Source organism: Furipterus horrens, unplaced genomic scaffold (genome assembly GCF_987537825.1).
Source record: "Furipterus horrens unplaced genomic scaffold, mFurHor1.1.pri manual_scaffold_13, whole genome shotgun sequence".
Classification (NCBI taxonomy): Eukaryota; Metazoa; Chordata; class Mammalia; order Chiroptera; family Furipteridae; genus Furipterus; species Furipterus horrens.
Genome location: NW_028327183.1, coordinates 1,881,257 through 1,902,659, shown reverse-complemented (window position 1 = coordinate 1,902,659; position 21,403 = coordinate 1,881,257). Strand labels below are relative to the sequence as shown.

The window sequence follows — 21,403 nt, the reverse complement described above, 5'->3', positions numbered from 1 at the left end:
CCCGTGGGCGGGGCTGGAGAGGGCGGGGCTTGGAGGCGCCGTCGTGTCACCTGACCGCGGGAGGCTCGGCGCGCGCAGCCTGCTGATTGCTGCAGGGCCGGGGAGTCGCCATGGTGAGTGCGGGGGGCCGCGGGGCCCCGGGCGGACCCCCTTCCCGGCGCCTGCTCCCTCCCCGGGCCCTGGGGCGCTGCGGGCGGGGTCGGGGCCCGGTCGCCCGGCTGCGGCTCGGACCCGCCCGACGTGGCCTGCGGGGCGCGGGGCAGGCCGGGGAAGGCCGCAGGCGGGCCGACCCGCGCCGGGGTGGGCGGTGGCTCCCGGCCGCAGCCGTGGCTCCGCAACGGGCGGCCGCTCCCAGCGGGCGTCCCGGCCTGCAGGCGCCCCTGAAGGCCGTCGGCCGCCGCGCCGGTGCGCGCTGAGCCCGAGTGCCGGGTCTGAGCGCGGGGCTGGGCCGGGCGCGGCGTCGGGACGCGCCGAGGGGTGGCTCCCCTGCGGGCGTCCCGCGCCCCTTTGGGCCCAGGAGGGTCCGCCGGCCCCGCGCCCCGTCTCGTGCGGGGACTCCCGACCGGAGGGGCCGCAGCGGAGCCCCCGCCTTCGTCGCCCTGGTCGCCGCCTGGCTCGCGGCGCGTTTCGGCGATTTCTAGGGACGCGCTTCCGCGAGTTTCCTGGAAGGACTCGTGCCACCCGATACCCGGCGACGTCCGGCCGCGGGCGCCTGGGCTCCCGCGCGGGCTCTCCGTTGGCAAACCCGCGGATTCCGCCTGCGGGGGGGCGGCGCCGGCCGCCGGGACTTCCTCAGAGCGGGGCCCCGCGTGTCCGCCGTGCACAAAGGCGGGGGTCCCCTGCGTTTTAGCGGCGCGGCGCCGCGTCGGCTTCCGTGCGCTCGCCCTCCCGGTGGTGCGGACGGGCTGCCGGGAGCCGGCTTCCCTCTCCGTGGGGCCGGACCGGAGAGCGGGGCGCAGGGCGGCGCGGGGCCGGGTGACGCGGCTCCCTTCTCGGGAGGTGCTGCGAGGACGGGTGTGGGAGTTCCCTGCGGTTTACCTGCTTCCCGGCGTGTGCCGTTGGCATGGAAAACCTCCACGGAGGCGCTGACGCCCCGGGTCCGAGCGGTCGGCCGGGCGCGCGGCCCCGCCCCGGGAGTTTCGCTGGGAGAGCGCACCGGGTCCGGCGGTGGCAGTCGCTCCCCCCGCCTTGGGCAGGTCACCCCGTCGTCTGGGAGTCTGACGTTCGCATTTGAAAACAAGGGTCGGCCTCTCGGGCTCTTTCAGACCCTGGGATTTTAGGGTCCAGGTCAGTTCACGCAGCACCTGGGTGCCTTGTGTGTGGGCCCTGGGAGCAAGCGGTCCCTGCTCTCGCGGAGCTCGGGGGGGCCTGCAGGGGGGCGTGCGGGGGGACAGGACGCAGTCCGGCCTGAGGGTCGTGGACCAGCCCGGCAGCTCTGCGGCGCGGTCCCGGTGGGCGCGGGGGCCTGGGGACGACCGGGAGGACAGTGCCGGGAGCCGGGGCGCAGGAGGCTGCGCGAGGTGCTCCCCCGGGAGGAGGATGCTGTTGCCATAGACACGGCTGGGCGAGGGAGCGCTCGGGCGCGCGGGGCCCCGGGAATGAGGTAGGAGACAGTCCCTCAGAAGCTGCGGCCCCTCGTCGCCCTGAGCGCCCCCGCGGCAGCCGGCTCTGGCGCAGCACGGCGTGGCCGCGGTGGAGTCCTGTGTCTTCGTGAGCGCGGCCCCTGCCGTGTGGCCGTTGACGGGGGTTGGGTGGTCAGGGTGCCCCTGCGGCCTGTGCGTGGCGAGGTGGGCGGGCCAGTGCGGGGCAGAGGGGAGGGGTGGTTGGCTGTGTCCATGTAGTAACGTGTCCTGGATGGTGCCGCCCGGCACGTGCCGAGGCTGAGCGCAGAGCGGGTCCTGGGCGTCCTCTGCGCCGTTGCCTCTTACTCTTCATCGTGGGGTGTAAGCGCCCACACTCCTGCTTCCTGCAAGGGGCGCACGGGCCGCGGGTTCACCACAACCTTGCTTTTCCCTGCGCCTCCTACCCGTGCAGACGTGGGAGGGCTCCTTGGCTCGGCCTCGTGTGAGATGGGCCTCGTCACTGGGGGCAGCCTGGTCTGCGTTCCGTGGTGTTTCCATTTTCCTCTGGTCCACGCACATAGCTGCTCAGTACAGAGTCCTTTGCAGGTGGGGGCCCACGTTCACGAGCGAGGAGACCTTGGTTACGTGGCTTGTGTTTGATGAGGACACGTTCGTGGTACAAGTGCTTCTGCTCTCGGCGCCATTCCCTTGGAACAAACGTCTGTGTAATAAGGACATTGTCTCAGGGGACACGGGAAAACACGCTTCTTCCTGAAAGCTTTGTCTCTTCGCCTTCAGCCTACTTTATAAGTCCGTGGTTTTAAACCAAGTTGATACAAAATAGAAAAATTATGCTAAACATTTATTTATTTGTTTATGGATCACTGAACCTAGTTAGTTCTGTACAAATGTTTTTGGAATTATTTGTAATCTCTTTATAAACAGTTTTATTTGCTGTAGAAAGGTAATTACTATGCACAACAGCCAAAAGGTGGGAGCAACCCAGGTGTCCATCGGCGCATGAATGGATACCCAAGAATGGTGTGTCCCTGCGATGGAGTGTGTGTTGCTCAGCCTTAGAAAGGGGGGACCCTGAGGCGTGCTGCAGCGTGGACGAACCTGAAGATAACGTGCTCAGTGAAGTCAGCCGGGCACAGAAGGACAAGTCCTGTCAGGTTTCTCTCAGGAGGAGCCTGGAGAAGTTAGGCTTATCGGGGCAGGGGGCGAGGGAGTTAGTGCCCAGTGGGCACCGTTCCCTCTCGGCAAGGTGAGGGGTGGATGGTGGTGACGATGGGAAACAGCGTCAGTGTGCCTAGTGCCACCGAACACACCTTAAACGGTCACCGTGGCAGACTTCATATATGTATTTTGATACAGTAAAACGGTAACTATGAAAATGTCCTGGTGCAGCACTGCTGTCTGTAAGTTGACCATTTGAATTTGGTGAAACCCACTGATTCCAATGATTGTGAGATCTGTGGCACCCAGAGGTAACGGGAGGAATCCCGGCCACAGCCCGTCTCCGCGAGGAGGGTCCCCTCGCGCTGTGCAGCCTGGCCTCTGAGTCCGCTGCGGTATACGAGCAGTCCTGCTACACATGTTAGCGTCCCCTTTCAGTTTAGTTTAAAAGACACACCCTTTCCTCTGACGTTATTATGCTTCTGAAGTACGGCTGTAGGGAAGCTCGCTTTACTAGAGTCTGCCGTAGGAGAGAATAGGGAGATGCCTGGCATTGCTCATTATTCAGTTAACTTTTTTCTCTTTCCAAATTTAGACCAAGAAAGTTTTCGATTTTTATAAACAGTTCTAGCTCAGAAGTGAGTTTTATGGAATTTTTGTTGATCTCAGAATCAAGGGTTGTGATTGTCTTCCGTATGGAATAGACTCAAGTCAACGTTCAGGTTCATTTGTGAGTCCTTGCCTTTGCCGCTCCAGGCGTTGCGTGAGAGGCGTTCATTCTGTCTGCAGTCATTTTCTGTTAAGGTGAAATACACTAACGTCAATCTAACTGTCTTACGGAGAGCAGTTGGGTGGCAGTACGCTCACCGTGCTGTGCCGCTGCCACTTCCGCCCAGTTCCAGGGCAGCGTTGTCTCCCCAGGAGGGAGCCCCATGGTGCTCGTTCCGCATCCCCGCGCCCGGCGCCCCCAGCCGGCTTGCTGTGCCGATGGGCGCTGTGTGTGTTCTGGACGTTTCTCACAGACGGAGCCGTACACGGCTGCGGGCTGTGTCTGGCTTCCGTCGCTGGTCTCATGTTTTCTAGGTCCGTTCACAGAGCACGTGACGCAATGCTGTCCCACCGCTGATGTGTGCTGCCATTTGTTCACCCGTCTGTTGCTTTAGTCACTTTTTATTAAGGACATAATTAGACACTCCAGCGTCAGCTCATGCACTCATTCACGGGACATTTGTGAAGCGTCCATTATGGGCCGAGCAGTGTGTCGGGTCCCAAGGATGCAGACACGACCATCGCTTACAAACTGACGTGGTGCTTGCTGTGGTTGAGGTGCGAACCCCGTGTTAATCCCGTGGGACAGGTAGATCTGATTGATTTTGTGAGCAGGTTTTTGCTGATGGCAAATGGAATGTAGATACACAGGGTGGGCCGAAAGTTTGCAGTTTGGAGTATGCGAAACAGTTTATTCTTGTATCGTTATTTACTAATTATTGTGTAACTTTCCCTGCAAACAACGGTGTTTTCTTCATTCTAAGTAGCTCCCTGTGTTTGAGATAATCAGCTGGGCACTTGGGGCGAGCACTCTTTACGGAGCTCCGCTGCAGGTCAGTCCCGGCAGTTCCCGCCAGCGCAGCTCCAGGCCGGTAGTCCCGGGCTCCGTGCGCCAGGCGCTCGGTCCAGGAGTAGGCTCAAGGGCAGGTGAAGAGGGGCCCTGAAAAGGCTGCTTGCGGGGCTCTGGGCAGACTGTACACCTGCACACGAGTCAGGCGGGCTGAGGGCTACGTTCTGGGCGGACCGCGAGTGCATCAGCAGAGCGTAGGCCCCGTCGGCTGCCCCGCAGGTGACTGTCAGGCTGACCTGCTGGGCGGTGCTCAGCCAGCTCCTGGGGGCGAAGGGGTGCTCTGGCCACGTCACTGCCCTCCTTGCTCAGGGCTGTGCGGGCGCAGGGGCTGGGCACAGCTGTCTGTCCGTTAGCCGTCCACGTGGAGCAGCGCGCTGCGGCGTGCGGCGGGCTGCGCCTTCCGGGAAAGCCTCGGGGAGGAACGGGGCTGGGGCCGTGGAAGTGCCAGAGCCGCCCGAAGGCAGTGCTGCTGGGACACTGACGGAGGCGCTTTTACTTTTCCAGCCTACGACCCAGCAGTCCCCTCAGGACGAGCAGGAGAAGCTCCTGGACGAAGCGATCCAGGCCGTGAAGGTGCAGTCGTTCCAGATGAAGAGGTGCCTGGTAAGGGGGGCCGCGGGGTGGCGGGCGGTGCCGCGTGCACCCTTCCCAGACCGGGGCTCGGCGGGGCGCTCAGCGAGTGCCCTTCCACGCCGTCCGCCGGGGCTGTTCAGCTGTTCTGGTCTTGAAGGCTTTTTTCCTGTCCTGAATATATGCGTGTGTGTCTGTGTGTAAGTACACATACATGTATATTTGTGTACATATACATGTTGTGGACACTAGCTTAAAAACTTACACCTGTTTATTTCAAGTTCTAAAATCACTCTAGATAGGGTAGGGGTAATCTGTGCAGGAACTGTAGATTCTCTGGGTTAAAATTTAAGAAGGGGAACCGAATGGGCTGGTCCTTCAGGTCACAGGTTGCCGCGATGCTGGTGCTCGTGCTGCGCAGGTTGGAAGGGGAGATGCGCGCCCTTTGACCACGGCTGCCTGTCAGCGCGCTTCCCTGGGAGCCGGTGGGGGGGGGGGGCGGCGTGGAGACCGTGGTGGGCGTGCGGCTGGCGGTCGCGGCTCCTGCCCCCTCTGTGTGGGAAGTGTTCCCTGCAGCTAGCGGAGTCTGTAACCTGGGACCGAGCCGCGGGCAGGACAGCATGCGGGCTCTGCCCTGCTGGCCGGGCTCCCGCGCCGCCCCCTGGAGGCCGGGGAGGCGGGTGACGTACAGCTCAGTTTGTGTGACCGAAGTGGCTCGTGCTGTTTCCTTTCAACGCCATGTAGCGCACGATCACCCAGGGGCATGCTGAGCCCGGGTGAGCGGCTCACGGGCTCTCGCTGTTCCCGTAGGACAAGAACAAGCTCATGGACGCGCTGAAGCACGCCTCTAACATGCTCGGGGAGCTCCGGACCTCCATGCTGTCCCCCAAGAGCTACTACGAACTCTGTATCTTTTGACTGTCAGAGGAGGAGCGTGCTGGCCGTCATTTTCCTTGGCGCGGCCCCGTTTCGCTGGTTCCGTGGGGAGTTTTTCTGCAGTTCTAGGTGCTCCGCGGTGTCTCACAGGTGGGGTTCCTTCTGCAGCACATGTGCTGAGGGACGGAAGGAGAACTTAGTGTCAGACACCCCTCTCCGTGCCCTCGTTCCTTTCCGCGGGTTTTTGCCGTCCCTCCGTGGCGGCTGCTGAGACCGGCAGGCAGCTGAGCCCCACGCGGCCAGGTGCCCAGCGGGGTGCCCCCTGGGCCCGCCGCCGTCGGACGGGCAGCCCTTGCTCCGCCGCTGGGCCTCGCCAGGCATCTGAAAGCCCTTATGTTAGAGGAGGGAAGGCCCCGGAATGCTGCCTTTACCCCTGCGCCCTGGGACAGGGCTGGCGGTGAAGGCCTCTGCCCAGGAGCCGCGTGGCTCCGACGCGTCCCCGAGAGCCGCTCCGCGTGGCCGAGCCGTGTTTGAGCCCTTAACCGCGGCGGGCAGATATGGCCATCTCCGACGAGCTGCACTACCTGGAGGCCTACCTGACGGACGAGTTCGCCAGGGGCCGGAAGGTGGCGGACCTCTACGAGCTGGTGCAGTACGCCGGCAACATCGTGCCCCGGCTGTAAGTCCCGGGGGCGGCGTGGTGGTGGTGCGGCTGGAGACCGGTTGTGAGGCCATTGATCCCGGGACAGATGTGATCCACGTTTTGGTAGATAATGAGCTTTTAAAGGTTTTAGAGTATAATTTTGCATTTTATATAGATTATTGAGGAGTTTTGGAAATAGAAGGAAATGGACGTATTTTGTCCAGTGTCCTGACTGCTAGAAAAATGGATGGGACGGTTACTCTTGTCCTAGCATGTTTGGAGGCGGCAACTGCATGCACGTGTGTGTGTGTGTGTGTGTAAGTCTGGGGCATCAGTGGTTGTAGTTTATATCAGATGATTTTTTCCATCGTGCAGCAGAAAACCAGGTCCCCGTCCCGTTGATTTAATGCGCCTGGACTCAGTATGTTTGGCCATAATCGAATGCTTGACGTGATGTTTCCTTTCTCCCGACCGCCTCCTCGCCCTCCCCCCAGGTACCTGCTGATCACGGTCGGCGTGGTCTACGTCAAGTCGTTCCCGCAGTCCCGGAAGGACATCCTGAAGGACCTGGTGGAGATGTGCCGCGGGGTGCAGCACCCCCTGCGGGGCCTGTTCCTCCGGAACTACCTCCTCCAGTGCACGAGGAACATCCTGCCCGATGAGGGGGAGCCGGCCGAGTGAGCGCTTTGCCCTCGCGGAGCTGCGCGGCGCGTCCGTGCGGGGCTCCTCGGGGTGGAAGAAGTGTCTGGAAGGAAATGAGCGGCGGTTGTGCCCTGCACAGTCTGTTGCTGGCGTCGCTCCCCGCCCGGGGTGCCTGTGGGCCCCTCGGCGTCTGGGCGCCGGGCGCAGCGCCCCTTACGAGGGCGGTGTCAGCGTGGCGAGAACCTGCTTCTTGTTTCACGTAATGCAGGCGTTTCCCCCACCACGAGTAGTCTTGAAACCATGAAATAATGGTGTGCGCCCAACTTTTCCCATGAGCTGCCCAGTTTCCGTACTGTTTCTTGAATGTCCATCAGTTTTATAATCACTGGGCTGGACTGCAGTGACCCTAGAGTGTAAGTGATTGTGATGATCGGGGCACGCGCGTTAGGTGCCGACCCACACAGAAAAGCGGGGGCCCTGGAGGGGGCCTGTCTCCTGGGTGAGCAGGACCCAGCACCCACGTGCCCTGGGCTCCCGCCCACAGCAGTGGCAGTGGGCGGCGGTGGTCACCAGTGGGCTAGGTGACCTGTGCATGGGCCAGGCTCCCTACACAGGGGACCGTGATGCTTTTTTTAAAGTTTATTCATTTATTTCTAAGATACACAATTCAGGGTTTTTTAGTATGTCTGCATCCTTTTAAAAAATATGCATTTCTACAATGCACATGACAAAAATTAAAATGATGTAGAAAAAGCTTAACAGTGTAGAGAAGAACGTGAGGTTATTTGCTTTATTACGATCTGACTCCCAGTTTTGAGCATGTAATTAGGCAATCAGTAAGAAAATTTTGCAAGCTCCTAAGTTCCCCATCTTGGGTGTAAAAATGAGCAGGAAATACATGATTTCGTCCCTCCTTCACAAGCTGATGTTCCCATCGAAAACCTAACATGTCTAACCATGAAATGTCGGGGCTGCCAGGGCGTCACATCAGGTGTCTCAGACATTTGGAATTAATGGAGCTGTCGGAACAACGGGCCCGGCGGGCGCAGGGCAGGGAGTGAGGGAAGGGTCTGCCCCTGTGGGCTTGGGCTGCACCCTCTCCTGGGTGCTTTTTCCGTGAACACTGAGCTGGGGAAGCTGCAGGCATCTCCTCTGCGGCGCTGGTGTGCCCGAGAGGAGGAGGACGTGCAGGGGAGGCAGGCGTGAGCGTCCCCCCGACGTGGGTGCCGTGTGTGAGCGTCTCTCCACCTGTGTCTTTGCAGTGAAGAGACAACTGGTGACATCAGCGACTCCATGGATTTTGTGCTGCTGAACTTTGCGGAGATGAACAAGCTCTGGGTGCGGATGCAGCACCAGGGCCACAGCCGGGACCGGGAGAAGAGGGAGCGGGAGAGGCAGGAGCTGAGGATCCTGGTGGGCACGAACCTCGTGCGCCTCAGTCAGCTGGACGGGGTCAACGTGGAGCGCTACAAACAGGTGTCTTCCCTTGTCCCCTCTTACAGCTGAGAGCTGGTTCTTAAATCGAAACATTTGTGTTAAGTGATACTACATTGCAGAGCATTGCCAATCAAAGACATAAATAAACTGAAGGTCCATTTTGAGTTTTTGCTTATGGAGTAGAAGGTTGACTGCTAGCAATTTCCTTTTTTAAATTGAGATGTACTGTATGTTGCTATAGATTTACTCTAAAGCTAGGTGAGGTAATGTGTTGGTGAAAGGGACAAACAATGATCAGGGGAGGAGAACAAAGTGAGGATCCGCAGACCTTTGGTAAGGGACCATGCGGTGTCTGCTTCCTGGCTGTGCAAGCCGCATGGTCTTTGGGTGCTGCGCCTGCGGCATGGTGCTGAAGGGGCCACAGGCAGCACGGGAGCAAGGGACAGATGCTAGACAGACCCCCCAGAGCAGACCCACGTGCAGTGTGTGTGATCAGTTCATGACGGCGCAAAGCGACCTTTTCAGCCGGTGGCTCTTGGGCATGTGGACATCGGTATGCAGGCAAAACTCCTGGACTGTGACCCATCTTTATACCATGTAGAGCAACTCAAAAATGGATCAGAGACCCAAATCTAAAATCTAGAACTATGAAAACTCAGGAGAAAACGCAAAGGAACTCTTTATGACCTTGGATTCGACAGAAATTTCTGAGGGGATACAGAGTACAAACTGTGAAAGATAAAACATTAATGAGATAAATTAGCAAGTGACTTACTAAATAGAAACACAGGATTTTTTTTCTATTTAAAAGTGTTTCTGTAAAGTTCTAAATTGCAATCAGAAACGCAGTTTGGGTGAGAAAACTCAGAGGGTTTTCAGGGTAAGAGTCCAAATGTGCTCCCGGAGAGGTGCGTGGGGGCTTTGCAAGTGGCCTCAGCTCTCGTGTCCCCCCCAGATCGTCCTGACGGGCATCCTGGAGCAGGTCGTGAACTGCAGGGACGCGCTGGCCCAAGAGTACCTCATGGAGTGCATCATTCAGGTAGGGAGGACGCTGTCGTTTTTTAAATGACCCATTTATATCATTAATTGTCATTGTTTTGAAAAAATCTTTTTAGAATAGAAAATAAACTTCCCTGAATAAAGGGTACCTTTCTTCTGCTAGTAGTGTGGTCTTTGTGCTTTTCTGCCCCAAATGTCAGAAGGCACAACCACCCCGCATTTTCTAGGTCCATTCGTTTTAGGTCATAGTGGGTGTGCTTTGGTTAGTGGAATGTTTCTGTGTGGGCTGTGTTTGGAGAGACCTGAAAGTTAGGTGTTGTAGTGTGGTCGTGTGAGAGTAAAGTGATTGTTCTCCTCGCAGACGTGAACTTTATGTGCCGTAAGGGAGTCCAGAATCCAGTACGAAGTGTGTTGACTTGTGTGTGTCAATTCTGATCTGCCTCTCAGGTGTTCCCTGATGAATTCCACCTGCAGACTCTGAACCCCTTTCTTCGGGCCTGTGCCGAGCTGCACCAGAACGTGAACGTGAAGAACATCATCATCGCTCTGATTGATCGGTGAGGGTCTCCGGCCCTGGGGCACACAGTCTGGCCTCGGAACGATAAGCCCACGACCTTTCTCTGAATTCCTTGTTTTTGTTGCGTCTTTGTTATATTAATGATTTTAATGTAATTGTACTAAGTTCTGTAAGTATCAGTAGTCGGTATCTACTAAGTGCTTGCCTAACTCAGCCATGAAGGAGGCTTAGCATTTAACTGTGGCTGGAAGCGTGGGAATAGTGACGTTTTTAAAAAAATTATTTATTTATTTAGTTTGTTTTGTTTATTTATTTTTAGAGAGGGGGAAAGGAGAAAGAGAGGGAGAGAAACAACACTGTGCGGTTGCCTCTCACTCGTGCCCCCAACTGGGGACCGGACGTGCAACCTAGTCATGTGCCCTGACTGGGAATCGAACCAGCGACACTTGGCTCACAGGCCAGGGAATAGTGAATATTTTTAGCTCTTCATTGAGCTTCCATTTAAAGATATTGTTATACAGGCCCTTCATTTAAATCTTATAAATCCAAAGATCACAAAAGAAAGAAATTTGTTTCTCACCAAGGAAAAAGTTATCTTTCAGGGGCACCGATGGATTGGGAGTCTTCCCCATTAAGTAGCCTTAAGATATAGGTGATTAAAAATGCTCAGGTAATCACTCTGCCATCACTTTTTGAAAAACCCTCACCTGGTGATATGTTTCCTGATTTTTAGAGAGAGAGGAAGGGGTGGGGGGGGGGGGAGAGACAGACGGACGTGGATTGGTTGCTTCTTGTGATCACCCTGACTGGGCTTGAACTGGTGACCCTGAGCCACCCGGCTAGGCCATCACATTTAAAAAAAAAAAAAAAAAAAAAAAAAAGAATTTTAAAGTATCACTGTGTTAATAAGTTCCCTGTAGATTTCAGCTTTACTCCTGTAGCCCTTGGTCTTGTTTAAAAGTGTAAAACTTCCCCTGGTTTGGCTTGGTTGTCCTGCAGAGTGAGAGGTCACAGCTTAGATTCCTGGTCGGGGCACATGTGGGAGGCAGCTGGTCAATGTTTTTCTCTTGCACCGATGTTCCCCTCCCTCCCTCTCTCCCTCCCTTCCACTCTCTCTAAAAATAAATAAAATTGGAAGGAAAGAAAAGGTAAACTTGGCTTTTGACTGTGGCTTTAGTACAGGTCTGTCGGCCATGCCCAGGGCCAGCCCAGAGCCTGCGTCCTGCTTGTCACGGGGAACCAGCGACTGGCGACCGTTTATTTCTGCTCACGCTCCCTTCCCAGCACTGTGCTCTGAGTGCCTAGGTTGTTAGTTTCAAAGTCTGAGGCTTTATATGGCAGACTTCTCCGAATCATCAGCCCAGCCCTGGGCACGAAGAACTACATGTTCATTGGGCATCCGGTGCTCCAGTGGGAGCCGAGCACTGGGTTTCCCGGGGTCGGGCGCGGGCGGTGCCACGCAGGCGTCCCGCAGAGCAGTGCAGCCAGGACGAGCCCGTGGTGGTCACGTGACCGGCGCGCGGGCTGTGGTGGGGAAGTAGAAGTCAGCGCACCGGCGTTGGGAATTCGTGTGCTTTGGACTTGACGGCAGTAAGAATGCGGTGACTTCGGCAGCCCTGCCGGTCTTTTAAAGGTGGTTTTCATAGTCATGGCTGTTCACTGCCTTTGTCACTTGAGTGCCTTTTCTGTCCATGTCTGCTTAATCAGGTTTCAGAGGATTTGGCACAATTGTCCTGTTGGAAACCCATGTCTGTGTGGCCCTCAGTGAGGCATGGCTGGCACACCGCTGGTTACAAGCGAGTTGAGGGAGGGAGCGGCTACGCCCAGGCCCTTTCACAGACCTCTTTTTAACGTTCTAGAAGAAATACACTGTAGCAAACACAGAAAAGCATAAAGAATAAAACGCCGTCTATGATTCCTCTACCCAGTTCCCTGTATCTTTTAAAACAAGGCTTTTTTTTCCAGATTAGCTTTATTTGCTCACCGCGAGGATGGACCTGGAATCCCAGCTGATATTAAGCTTTTTGATATATTCTCACAGCAGGTGGCCACAGTAATACAGGTGGGTGTGGCTTTTCTCCTGAGTCCTCGGCTGGGCGACCCTTTGGGAACAGCTTATGATCAATTCTGTGCTTGTCTAAACGCCGCAGTCCAGGCAGGACATGCCGCCGGAGGACGTGGTGTCGCTGCAGGTCTCCCTCATCAACCTCGCCATGAAGTGCTACCCCGACCGCGTGGACTACGTCGACAAGGTCCTGGAGACCACGGTGGAGATATTCAACAAGCTCAACCTCGAGCAGTGAGTCCGCGGCACCCCCTTGTGAGACCCCTCCTGGGGGTGTTCTGCCCACGCGTGGTCTTCTTTCTCAGCCCCTTTTTGAGATGTGAGCATCGTCCGATGGACACGTCTGGGGCTGGTCAAGGCAGAACGCGGCCACCGGTGCATGGTTGTGCGCGGCCCTGGAGGGGGGGCCGTGTCCGGCACCCGTGGGTCCAAGGGACCCCAGTGTCTGTGCGCACGACCGGTTTTTAAACCGGTGGGGAAGCGACGTCAGGCAGCGTTTCCGTGGGAGGGGGTTTCCTGCGGGGGAGAGCACTGCGAGCAGTAGGGCGTGCCAGGGTTTGAGGCGCGGGACGAATCCGTTTGACGTTCTGTTTTGAGCTTTGGTTTTTGATACCGTCCAGGACTCCTGGCTCGGCGGCTCCGGGGCTCCCTCTGGTGGCCGCTGCGGGCACTTCTGGGCCAGCCCCCTGCTCTCTACTGTGCCGCCCTCCCCTGTCCCTGCTCCCCGCCCCCCCACCCCTGGGTGGGCCTGGCATCAGGAAGATTTCTTTTTCTTTCACCTCTTTTTATCCCCCCTTTTCTTCTGGTCCCATTTTTTGTGAACTGAAACGCATTTCAGCACTTGAGTGATAACGGTAACGTCTCTGTATGTTTCCTTACTAAGTGATTTTTAAAGTAAAGTTAGACAAAATAACGAATTAGAAACCCCAGACTGAAGGGTTCTGACCAGTAGCGGGTGTGCCCCCGCCCCCAGCACACCCCAGCGCTGCTCCCTCGGTCAGCCTGCTGCTCCTGAGCGCCCGGCATCGCCGAGGCGGACAGTGGCGTGTGTCCCTCCGTGCTGTGGACCTGCTGGTTCTGCACGGGCTTCCTTTCTGCTTGTTTTCATCGTGAATGCACAGCACTTATGGGCACCCCAGGAACCTGCCACTGAAAGTACTTTTAGAGGCAGCAAACCCCAGTCCTTTTAGCCCCAGCGACACATGTGTTGGCACTGTCTCTCATTCTGTGTCCCCGGGGCGCACTGGGTGAGTGGATGTGGTAAAGCAGGCCTCCGGGAGGAGGTGTGGGGCGTTGGGGGGGTTGTGCTCCACGCGACCTTCCCGACACAGCGCTGCCTGTGGGGCAGGGGCTCTTCCTCCTCGGTAAGGGCTGCTCTTGTCCCTCCTGCAGCATCGCCACCAGCAGCGCGGTCTCCAAGGAGCTCACCAGGCTCCTGAAGATCCCCGTGGACACATACAACAATATTTTAACGGTCCTGAAGTTAAAGCATTTCCACCCGCTCTTCGAGTACTTTGACTACGAGTCCAGAAAGAGCATGAGCTGTTACGTGCTCAGTAATGTTCTGGATTATAACACAGAGATCGTCTCTCAAGACCAGGTAAGAGAACGCCAGCCAGCCCGCTCTGTTGTGCACGTAGCGTGTTCGTTATATAAACTGTGAAACGGGACCTGCCTGAGGAAGACACGCTAAGACAGCCGTGGTCTCACCAGCAGGAGAATGACCCAGAGAGCGCGGGCCAACACCCGCTGCACCGGTTTCCAGACTGTGGGCTGTGCGTCGGCGTGCGTCGGCTTGCTCATACAAAGGGACGGCGTTGTCGCTGCTCTTCTGTACCCTGGCACAGCCGGGGACCCTTGACCGTGGCTCTCTGTGCTGACGGCCTCCCCCATGGGCTTCTGTCTCCCGTGTCCCAGGTGGATTCCACAATGAACCTCGTGTCCACGCTGATTCAGGACCAGCCGGACCAGCCCGCGGAGGACCCCGACCCGGAGGACTTTGCCGACGAGCAGAGCCTTGTGGGCAGGTTCATCCACCTCCTGCGGTCCGAGGACCCCGACCAACAGTACTTGGTACGGCCCGGCGCGGCCCCGTGGCCCAGCGTTGCTTGTGGTCTTAGAAGGTCTCGAAAGAGTTGCAACTGGAGGAGAGATTAGGTGGCATCTGTAGACCTTTCCTTTATTTATAAGCACATAATTACTTGTCACCTTCTGGAGCTTGTGAGGAACACGTTGGCTGCTCCAGCTTCTTTTGAGGACTTGGGGAGAAGCCTGTCTCGCTGTGGGGGGGGTGTCCAGTAACCATTCCCTGCTCAGATTTTTAAAACTCTGTGTTGCTTTTAACCCTTTGAGTGCCATGTGTAATTTGAAATTTACATCAGTATATAACCTGAGGTACAAAAAAAGAGAACAAAACAAAGTGCCAATCATTCCATTGTTATTTACATTTATAGCCATTGGAGAAAGGGTGGCTGGGAGTGACGCTGGCACTCAGAGGGTTAAAGTAGAGGCAACAACCTGTGTATTCAGTTGTATTTACGTTTCCAAGGTTTCCAAGTGTAAGGTGTGTGCACGCTGCTGTGAAACTGAGAAGGGCTTTAAACTTCCAGTTGCCTTGCCCTGCACCCCCTCCCGGGGAGGAGCAGCCCTCTGCGGTCCTCCCTTCATCCCCGCTGCATCTCTGTGGGGTGACTCCCGTGTGCCTGGGTGGCGGCCCAATCTGCTCTGACACCTGCTGCCGTGTGACCCTGGGCCCGGTACTGTGGGCCGAGGGCCTGCGCCCCTGCTGGGGGTGTGCTGGGCTGACAGCCCGAGGCCTCACGTAAGGCTGGGTCCCGACTCGGTCCTTGCACGGCTTCCTCGGTCACGGCCTGTGCTCCTTTGTGACCCATGTGAAGAGGAAGCTGACCTCTCAGTGGTGTGACAGTGTGGCTTGGCCTAGTGACAGACACGTTGGGCACTGTGTGCGGACTGTCCACAGGGCCCGCCGGGTGCTGACGTTTTTAGCCGACTCCCTCCTGTCCCTGCATCACACGCCCTTGCCTGATTCTGTTTCGTTTCTGGTCGCCCAGCGAGTGGTGGTCAGGGGCTGGGCCGTCCCCTGTGACTGGGGCCACGCCCAGGCACGGGAACCTGTGAGGCAGGGGTCTTTCTCTCTGACTTCCCGGGGGAACGTGTCCTCTTCTCCTCTGCCCTGCACATCGGGGAAATCCGCAGTGTCACACGTACTGAAAGGCATTGCATGAGTCCGTGCCACTTTCTGAAACAACCAGACTTTGGTTTCACGGTGGCTCTCTCCCAGTGGCCTGTCCCCTGAGTGGGGGTGGACGTGCAGGTCTGCTGTCCTAGTGATGCCCAGCACTGCCGCACACGCCCTGGGGTCAGGTCCTGGTAATGCTCCGCTGCAGTATTTGATCGTCCCCGTGACCCTAGGAGAAACATCCCACCCCATTTTCAATGAAATAACGGCAAAGGGAAGGTAAGTAGTTTGCCCAGGGCCACACAAGGAGGTGACAGAAGGGCCTTCAGAGCTCTCTGCCTGTGGGAGAATGTGCAGGTCGCTCTGCCCTGACCAGCTGTGCAGCCTTGGGCGGGTGACGCAGCCTCTCTGGTCCCCGGGCTTCCTCGTCTGTGTCTCAGTGACGGGGGAGACCGAGATCAGAGAGGTGCAGTGCCCGCCGGAAGGCCTGGCAGCAAGGTGAGGTGCGGGGCCCCCGCGTGATTCTGTATGCGGTTAACCACCGTGCGGAGACGATTAATGGTTCTGTGGGTTTTTCGTTCAGATTTTAAACACGGCACGGAAACACTTCGGAGCTGGCGGGAACCAGCGGATCCGCTTCACGCTGCCGCCCCTGGTGTTCGCGGCTTACCAGCTGGCCTTCCGCTACAAGCAGAACTCCAAAGCGGTGGGTGTGCTGTGAATTCGTCTCTGCTTCTCCCGTGGGCCTCCCTCTGCGTGTGCGTTGTGGTGTGTGATTGTAGTGAATTCCACGTGTGCACCGACATAGACACTGGTGTCCTGAGGGCCCTGTGTCACTGGCTGCTCAGTGTCCCTAACTGTGAGCTGGCAGGGCGCATCCTGGCTGAGGGACCGGGCCCGTGGAAGCTCTTAGAAACGAAAGATGGAGCCAGTTTAAAATTGATGTGCGAAGTTTCTGCTGCGTGTGGAGGTCACTTGTGAGACCTGATAAGTTCACGACCTAGTTGGCTCCAAGTGCTGCTGTTTCTACGGGTCACTGTCACGCGGGGGTGGGGGGTGGGGGGGGATGCAGCCCGAGTCAGTGCGCCGGCCCTGCCCCGTCCAAGAGCCCGTCAGTGAGTCGTTTTCTGAGTTGTGGCCGTTGTTTGTGAGCGTGTTCCTTTCCTCCCCCTGATGTGGTTTTGTAGAAGCTCCTAAGTTGCGTGGGCCTGAGAGCGGGCCCGCCAGGGGAATGCTGCTGAGCACACCTCAGTGAGCCTGACTTTCCATCACGGGGAAGTGGAATTGTTCCGCAGCCAGCGCAAGGCCCAGAGGCCTGTGGCCAGGCTCTGCCCGGCCAGCCTCTCCTTCAGTCCCTTTCCACCCTCTATGGGTGGGTGGACGTGAGTCTGTCAGTAACCACGGAACTGGCATGTACTTACCATGTGCCTCCACTGTGCCGGGCTGTACACCTGGGTCACGTGTGAGTCCTTGTAAGAGTCCGTGAACTGTTGTTCTCTTTAAAAAATGAAAAGGACGTGGATGAAATGTTTAACCTCAGTAGTAAGTGCAACAAGGAACGGTTTTAGGAATCAAACTGGTCAAGAGAAAAGAAAGATAAAATTCAGCCGTGGCAGCAGGGGGTGGACATTCCCCTTCACCTGGTCATTGTGGGAATGTGAATTACTAGCTAGTCTCGCCAGAAAACTGGCGGTAACGAGAGCCTCAGAGGTCCAATAAAGGCGCTTCAAGGGTTTATACTGGGGAGGTGGTTAGGGACTGAAGGAAGCTTTGTGTGTGGGAGTCATCCGCTTCCTCTGTGCGGTGTGCGTCTGCCACGTCCCGGTCGTGGGATCTACTCTAGTCACTGAAGTGACTTAAACAACTGTAGCGTCACGAGGAGAATTGTTGTGACAACGGAAGTGAAGGGAAGGAAGGTGGATGCAGGTTACGTGCAGCCTGAGCCGATTTAACCCTCAGTGGGCTCCCGCAACGTGGAAAACAGACTGCAAAGAGACCCCCGTCCCGTGACGCGTGCGGAGAGGAGAGAAAGCGTGACGTGAGCTGCGGGCCGTCCCTGATCAGTGCTGCGTGGTAGCATTAGGGACGGTTTCAATTTTTAAAACTTTTCTGTTAATTTTGCCCAAGTTGGGGAGAAGAAGCCAGTACCCGGTGCGCTCGGGGGGCCACCGGAGAAGACACTTGGGTCCGCCCGCGGCTTCGTGCGTGAGGCGGAGGGAGGACCCGGGGCACAGCCCAGCCTTACCGCCTCTCTGCTTGCTCTGTCGGGGTCTTATGGGCCGTGAATGCCGTTGCGCAAGCTCGTCTCGAGCTTCAGGTCCTCACGCTGGGCTTTCTCGCCGCAGGACGACAAGTGGGAGAAGAAGTGCCAGAAGATCTTCTCGTTCGCCCACCAGACCATCAGCGCGCTCATCAAAGCCGAGCTGGCCGAGCTGCCGCTGCGGCTCTTCCTCCAGGGCGCGCTGGCCGCCGGCGAGATCGGCTTCGAGAATCACGAGACCGTGGCCTACGAGTTCATGTCCCAGGTGCCGGGCGGCTGGCCATTCGGGGGGCGGGGGCGGGGGCGGGGTCCTGCCTGCTGTTCTGACGGCAGCGCCCGTGGGCTCGCAGTCACGGAGTCCTCACCGCCCCTTGCCTGCTGCCCTGGGGCTGCTGAGCACGGTAGCCGTATAGACTGACTTGGCGACGGAAGACTGAACCCCTGCCAGTGTCCGTGAGACTCATGTCACCGTCAAGCTCCCACGGGAGACAGAGGCCCTTAGTTCAGTTGGGAGGCCCAGGTTGAGCACCGTCAAGACCCGTTTGCTGCAGCTGTGGGCGCCCTCACTGTGTCGCCGTGCTCGGGCCGCTCCCGAGGGCCACGCTCTGATCCGAAGGGCCTGCAGAGGCCTCCAGGCTCGGGGGCTGGTGGGGGCTGCTGTGGACGACAGGCCGAGTCGCTGGGTGTCCCTGAAGGTCACCCTGCTCTGTGTCCTCCAGGCGTTTTCTCTGTACGAGGATGAAATCAGTGACTCCAAAGCCCAGCTGGCGGCCATCACCTTGATCATTGGGACTTTTGAGAGGATGAAGTGCTTCAGCGAAGAGAACCACGAGCCCCTGAGGACGCAGTGCGCGCTCGCCGCGTCCAAGCTCCTGAAGAAGCCCGACCAGGGCCGCGCCGTGAGCACCTGCGCCCACCTCTTCTGGTCCGGCAGGAACACGGACAGGAATGGGGAGGAGGTAAGGGGCGCTTCCTGAGCTGCCTGGGGGAGGGGCGGGCCCGCACCCTGCAGGGGGTCGCTGGGAGTGCTCGGTCACCTGACCAAGAAAGGGGCTTTGTTCTGTCACAAGAAATGCACAGGAAAGGAACGTGTAGAGAGTTAAACCTCTAGTGAAGCCCCCACTTGGAGACCATTGTAACCCAGCAAGCGTGAACCCCTGCCTTTAAGAGGCCTGCTTGGCACAGGCGTGCCTGGTTGTGTTGCCCCTGCTGCGTTCGCAGACCCCGTGCCGCGCACACGGTGCACATGGGGGCAGCCTGTGCTCACTTGTGTCTCTGCCACCGTGGGCTCGTTCTCGCAGTGGTTAGACTCTTCCATGATTCTTGTACTTGTTACGGTGATTCGTGACCCGTGACCTTGGCCGTTACTGCATAATAGTTGTGGGTGCCGTGACCTGCACCCGTATAAGGTGGGGACTTGGTCGTTGGCTGCGTTCTGACTGCGGCACTGGCTGGCTGTTCCCGGCCTCCCTCCCTCTCCCCGGCCTCCCTGTGATACAACTGATGGACTACAGTATGGTGCAAATGTAGTGTGTTAGCGCTCAGGAAACCACAAAATGAGTGTGACTCGCTCCATTGTGATACTCGTTTCATGGTAGAGGTATGGAACCAGACCCACACTATTTCTGAAGTGTATCTGTGTATAAATATAAGACATATATAAATATATAAAACAATAGCATATTTACTTTAAAATATAACTGTATACTTTAAAAAGTGATTTGAGTTCATTGTGTCCCTTTACAACCTGAACGCGGTGCTGTGCTGTGGTGTTTATTTCCGTGTGTGGGTGGGACGTTGTGACCTGTTTGTCTCTGACCCCTCCCCACTCCAGCTGCACGGAGGCAAGAGGGTGATGGAGTGCCTGAAGAAAGCTCTGAAGGTGGCCAACCAGTGCATGGACCCATCCCTGCAGGTGCAGCTCTTCATAGAGATCCTCAACAGACACATCTACTTTTACGAGAAGGAGAGCAATGCGGTGAGTGAGCTGCCGTCTTCCCTCCCTGCTCTCAGGTCCGACACAGACGGAAGCTCATCATTCTGACATTTTCTTTTTTGTTTGCAAGACTCAGAGCTGGGAGAATTCACCTGCTGGTCTCTGTTCTGCAAAAATACTCCATCTAGGTGCACCTCCAAGGGGAAAGTTCATTATGTGCGAGGAAATTCTCTCTTGCTTAGGAGTATTTTATAAAAAGTCAGTTTAAAAAATACAAAATAGTGTACAGACGCTAAAGATAAAGAGTAGGCTGACTTGTCATCACGTACAAGTTTAGAATAACCCTAAAGAAGGAATGGTGCGTTGTGCTTCTCACAGTACAGTGTCGATCAAGATTTGCAGGTTAAAGAGTACTGTGCTATTGTTCTCTTACTGGTTCATGATGCTCTGTATTTTTTATTAACGATTTTTTTTCGATGAATAGCCAATTGTTGCTCAAACCAGGAGCCCTGGTCTCATCTCTTTTTTTTCGTAATTACTCTGGTAATTGATGAGAGTAATAACATGCTCCTCAAAACATTTTTATTAAATTATCTTTTAATTCCCTGTGGTACATGCTTGATTGTGAACTTCTACATGATCTTTTTAGGTCACGATTCAGGTTTTGAATCAGCTCATCCAGAAGATCCGAGAGGACCTCCCCAATCTTGAGTCCAGTGAAGAAACAGAGCAGATCAACAAGCATTTCCACAACACGCTGGAGCACCTGCGCCTGCGGCGGGAGGCCCCCGAGTCTGAGGGGCCCATTTACGAAGGCCTCGTCCTCTAGGGGAGCAGCCTGCCCTGCTCCCTCCCACGGGCATCCAGTGAGGGTTTGATTCCACTAGGCCTCCCTTCCATAGATTGTGCCTTTCAGAAATGCTGAGGTAGGCTTCCCGTTCTTGCCTGTGACGTGTTTGACCCAGCACCTCCGGACTCACCTTCAAGACCTTAATAAAGTTACTCACTTCATAAGTGTTCAGGTGGTCTGATTGCCCAAAGTAGCATGATTGGTTTGCTATTTAAAATTCCCGTGATCTGTTAAAAAAACAAACAAAAATACTTCAAGACCACTCCTCACAGCTACTAATGACTCTCCTTCCTTCCTTCCCGTTCTGTTTCACTGCTGACTGTACTTTCCTGCATCACTTGGGAGCACTAACCCGGAAGTGTCTGTCTCTTTGTTCCCTGGTCCAGTTTGAGATTAATTTAGACGGAAGGATTACCGTATGTGAAATTCAGCTTGGGCTTTTCCCTAAATGCACAGCAAGGCCATGTATAGTGTTTCCCTAAACCCAGACGACGTTAATGCATGTTGGAGAGCCGCAGCACCACGGTCAAGGCCAGAGGCTGTATTTTGCGTATTTGGACTCAGCCGTCCATTAAGAGCCTATGTTGCCCTCTTGACATATTTATCAAATTAATTTGTGTTCTAAATAGTATGAAACAGAAAATTTGTGAACTATATAATTTATGTATAACCTTCATTATTGTAAATTTAGGGGGAAATGCATCCTACGATTATCACGATTTTTTTTTTTTTTTTGCACCAGTGAAAATAAAGTTGCTCTTAACACCTGTGGACTCTTCCGCACTTGGCTCGTGAAAGGACTAGCGGGGTGCCCTAGAGTGGGGGCGCGCTTCCTGCGGACGTGCGAGGCGGCCTCGCTGTGCGCGCTCGGCCGCTGGGACTCGGGCCCGGTGCTCCGCTGACCGCTGCTGGCGCCCGGCCCCGGCTGAGGCCCCGGGGCGGCTGCTGGAGGCGGGCTGCGTCCTCACTCCCGCTGTGCTGGGTCCGACGGGGCGTCCCTTCCCTCCGTTTCTGTTTGCTCCTTGTCTCCTTCTCGCCCTGCCGACGACT

The 21,403-nt window shown here is 56.5% G+C and overlaps 1 protein-coding gene across 1 annotated transcript; it reads left to right on the top strand.

Moving 5' to 3' along the window:
* The first annotated feature begins 29 nt into the window (after window positions 1-29).
* On the top strand, window positions 30-20,517 carry VPS35 (VPS35 retromer complex component). Its single transcript, XM_090261356.1, has 17 exons — window positions 30-113; window positions 4,864-4,962; window positions 5,740-5,836; window positions 6,361-6,484; window positions 6,943-7,125; window positions 8,353-8,566; window positions 9,483-9,566; window positions 9,974-10,083; window positions 12,009-12,105; window positions 12,194-12,342; window positions 13,501-13,708; window positions 14,026-14,181; window positions 15,891-16,013; window positions 17,653-17,832; window positions 18,287-18,526; window positions 19,402-19,545; window positions 20,153-20,517. The coding sequence occupies exons 1-17, from the start codon at window positions 111-113 to the stop codon at window positions 20,330-20,332; spliced, it is 2,391 nt and encodes a 796-aa protein (XP_090117482.1). The 5' UTR covers window positions 30-110; the 3' UTR covers window positions 20,333-20,517.
* Window positions 20,518-21,403: the final 886 nt, after the last annotated feature.

Coding starts and splice junctions, on each gene's coding strand:
- VPS35 (XM_090261356.1), top strand. Junction 6,485..6,942: donor GGCAACATCGTGCCCCGGCT/GTAAGTCCCGGG, acceptor CCCTCCCCCCAG/GTACCTGCTGATCACGGTCG. Junction 9,567..9,973: donor TCATGGAGTGCATCATTCAG/GTAGGGAGGACG, acceptor TCTGCCTCTCAG/GTGTTCCCTGATGAATTCCA.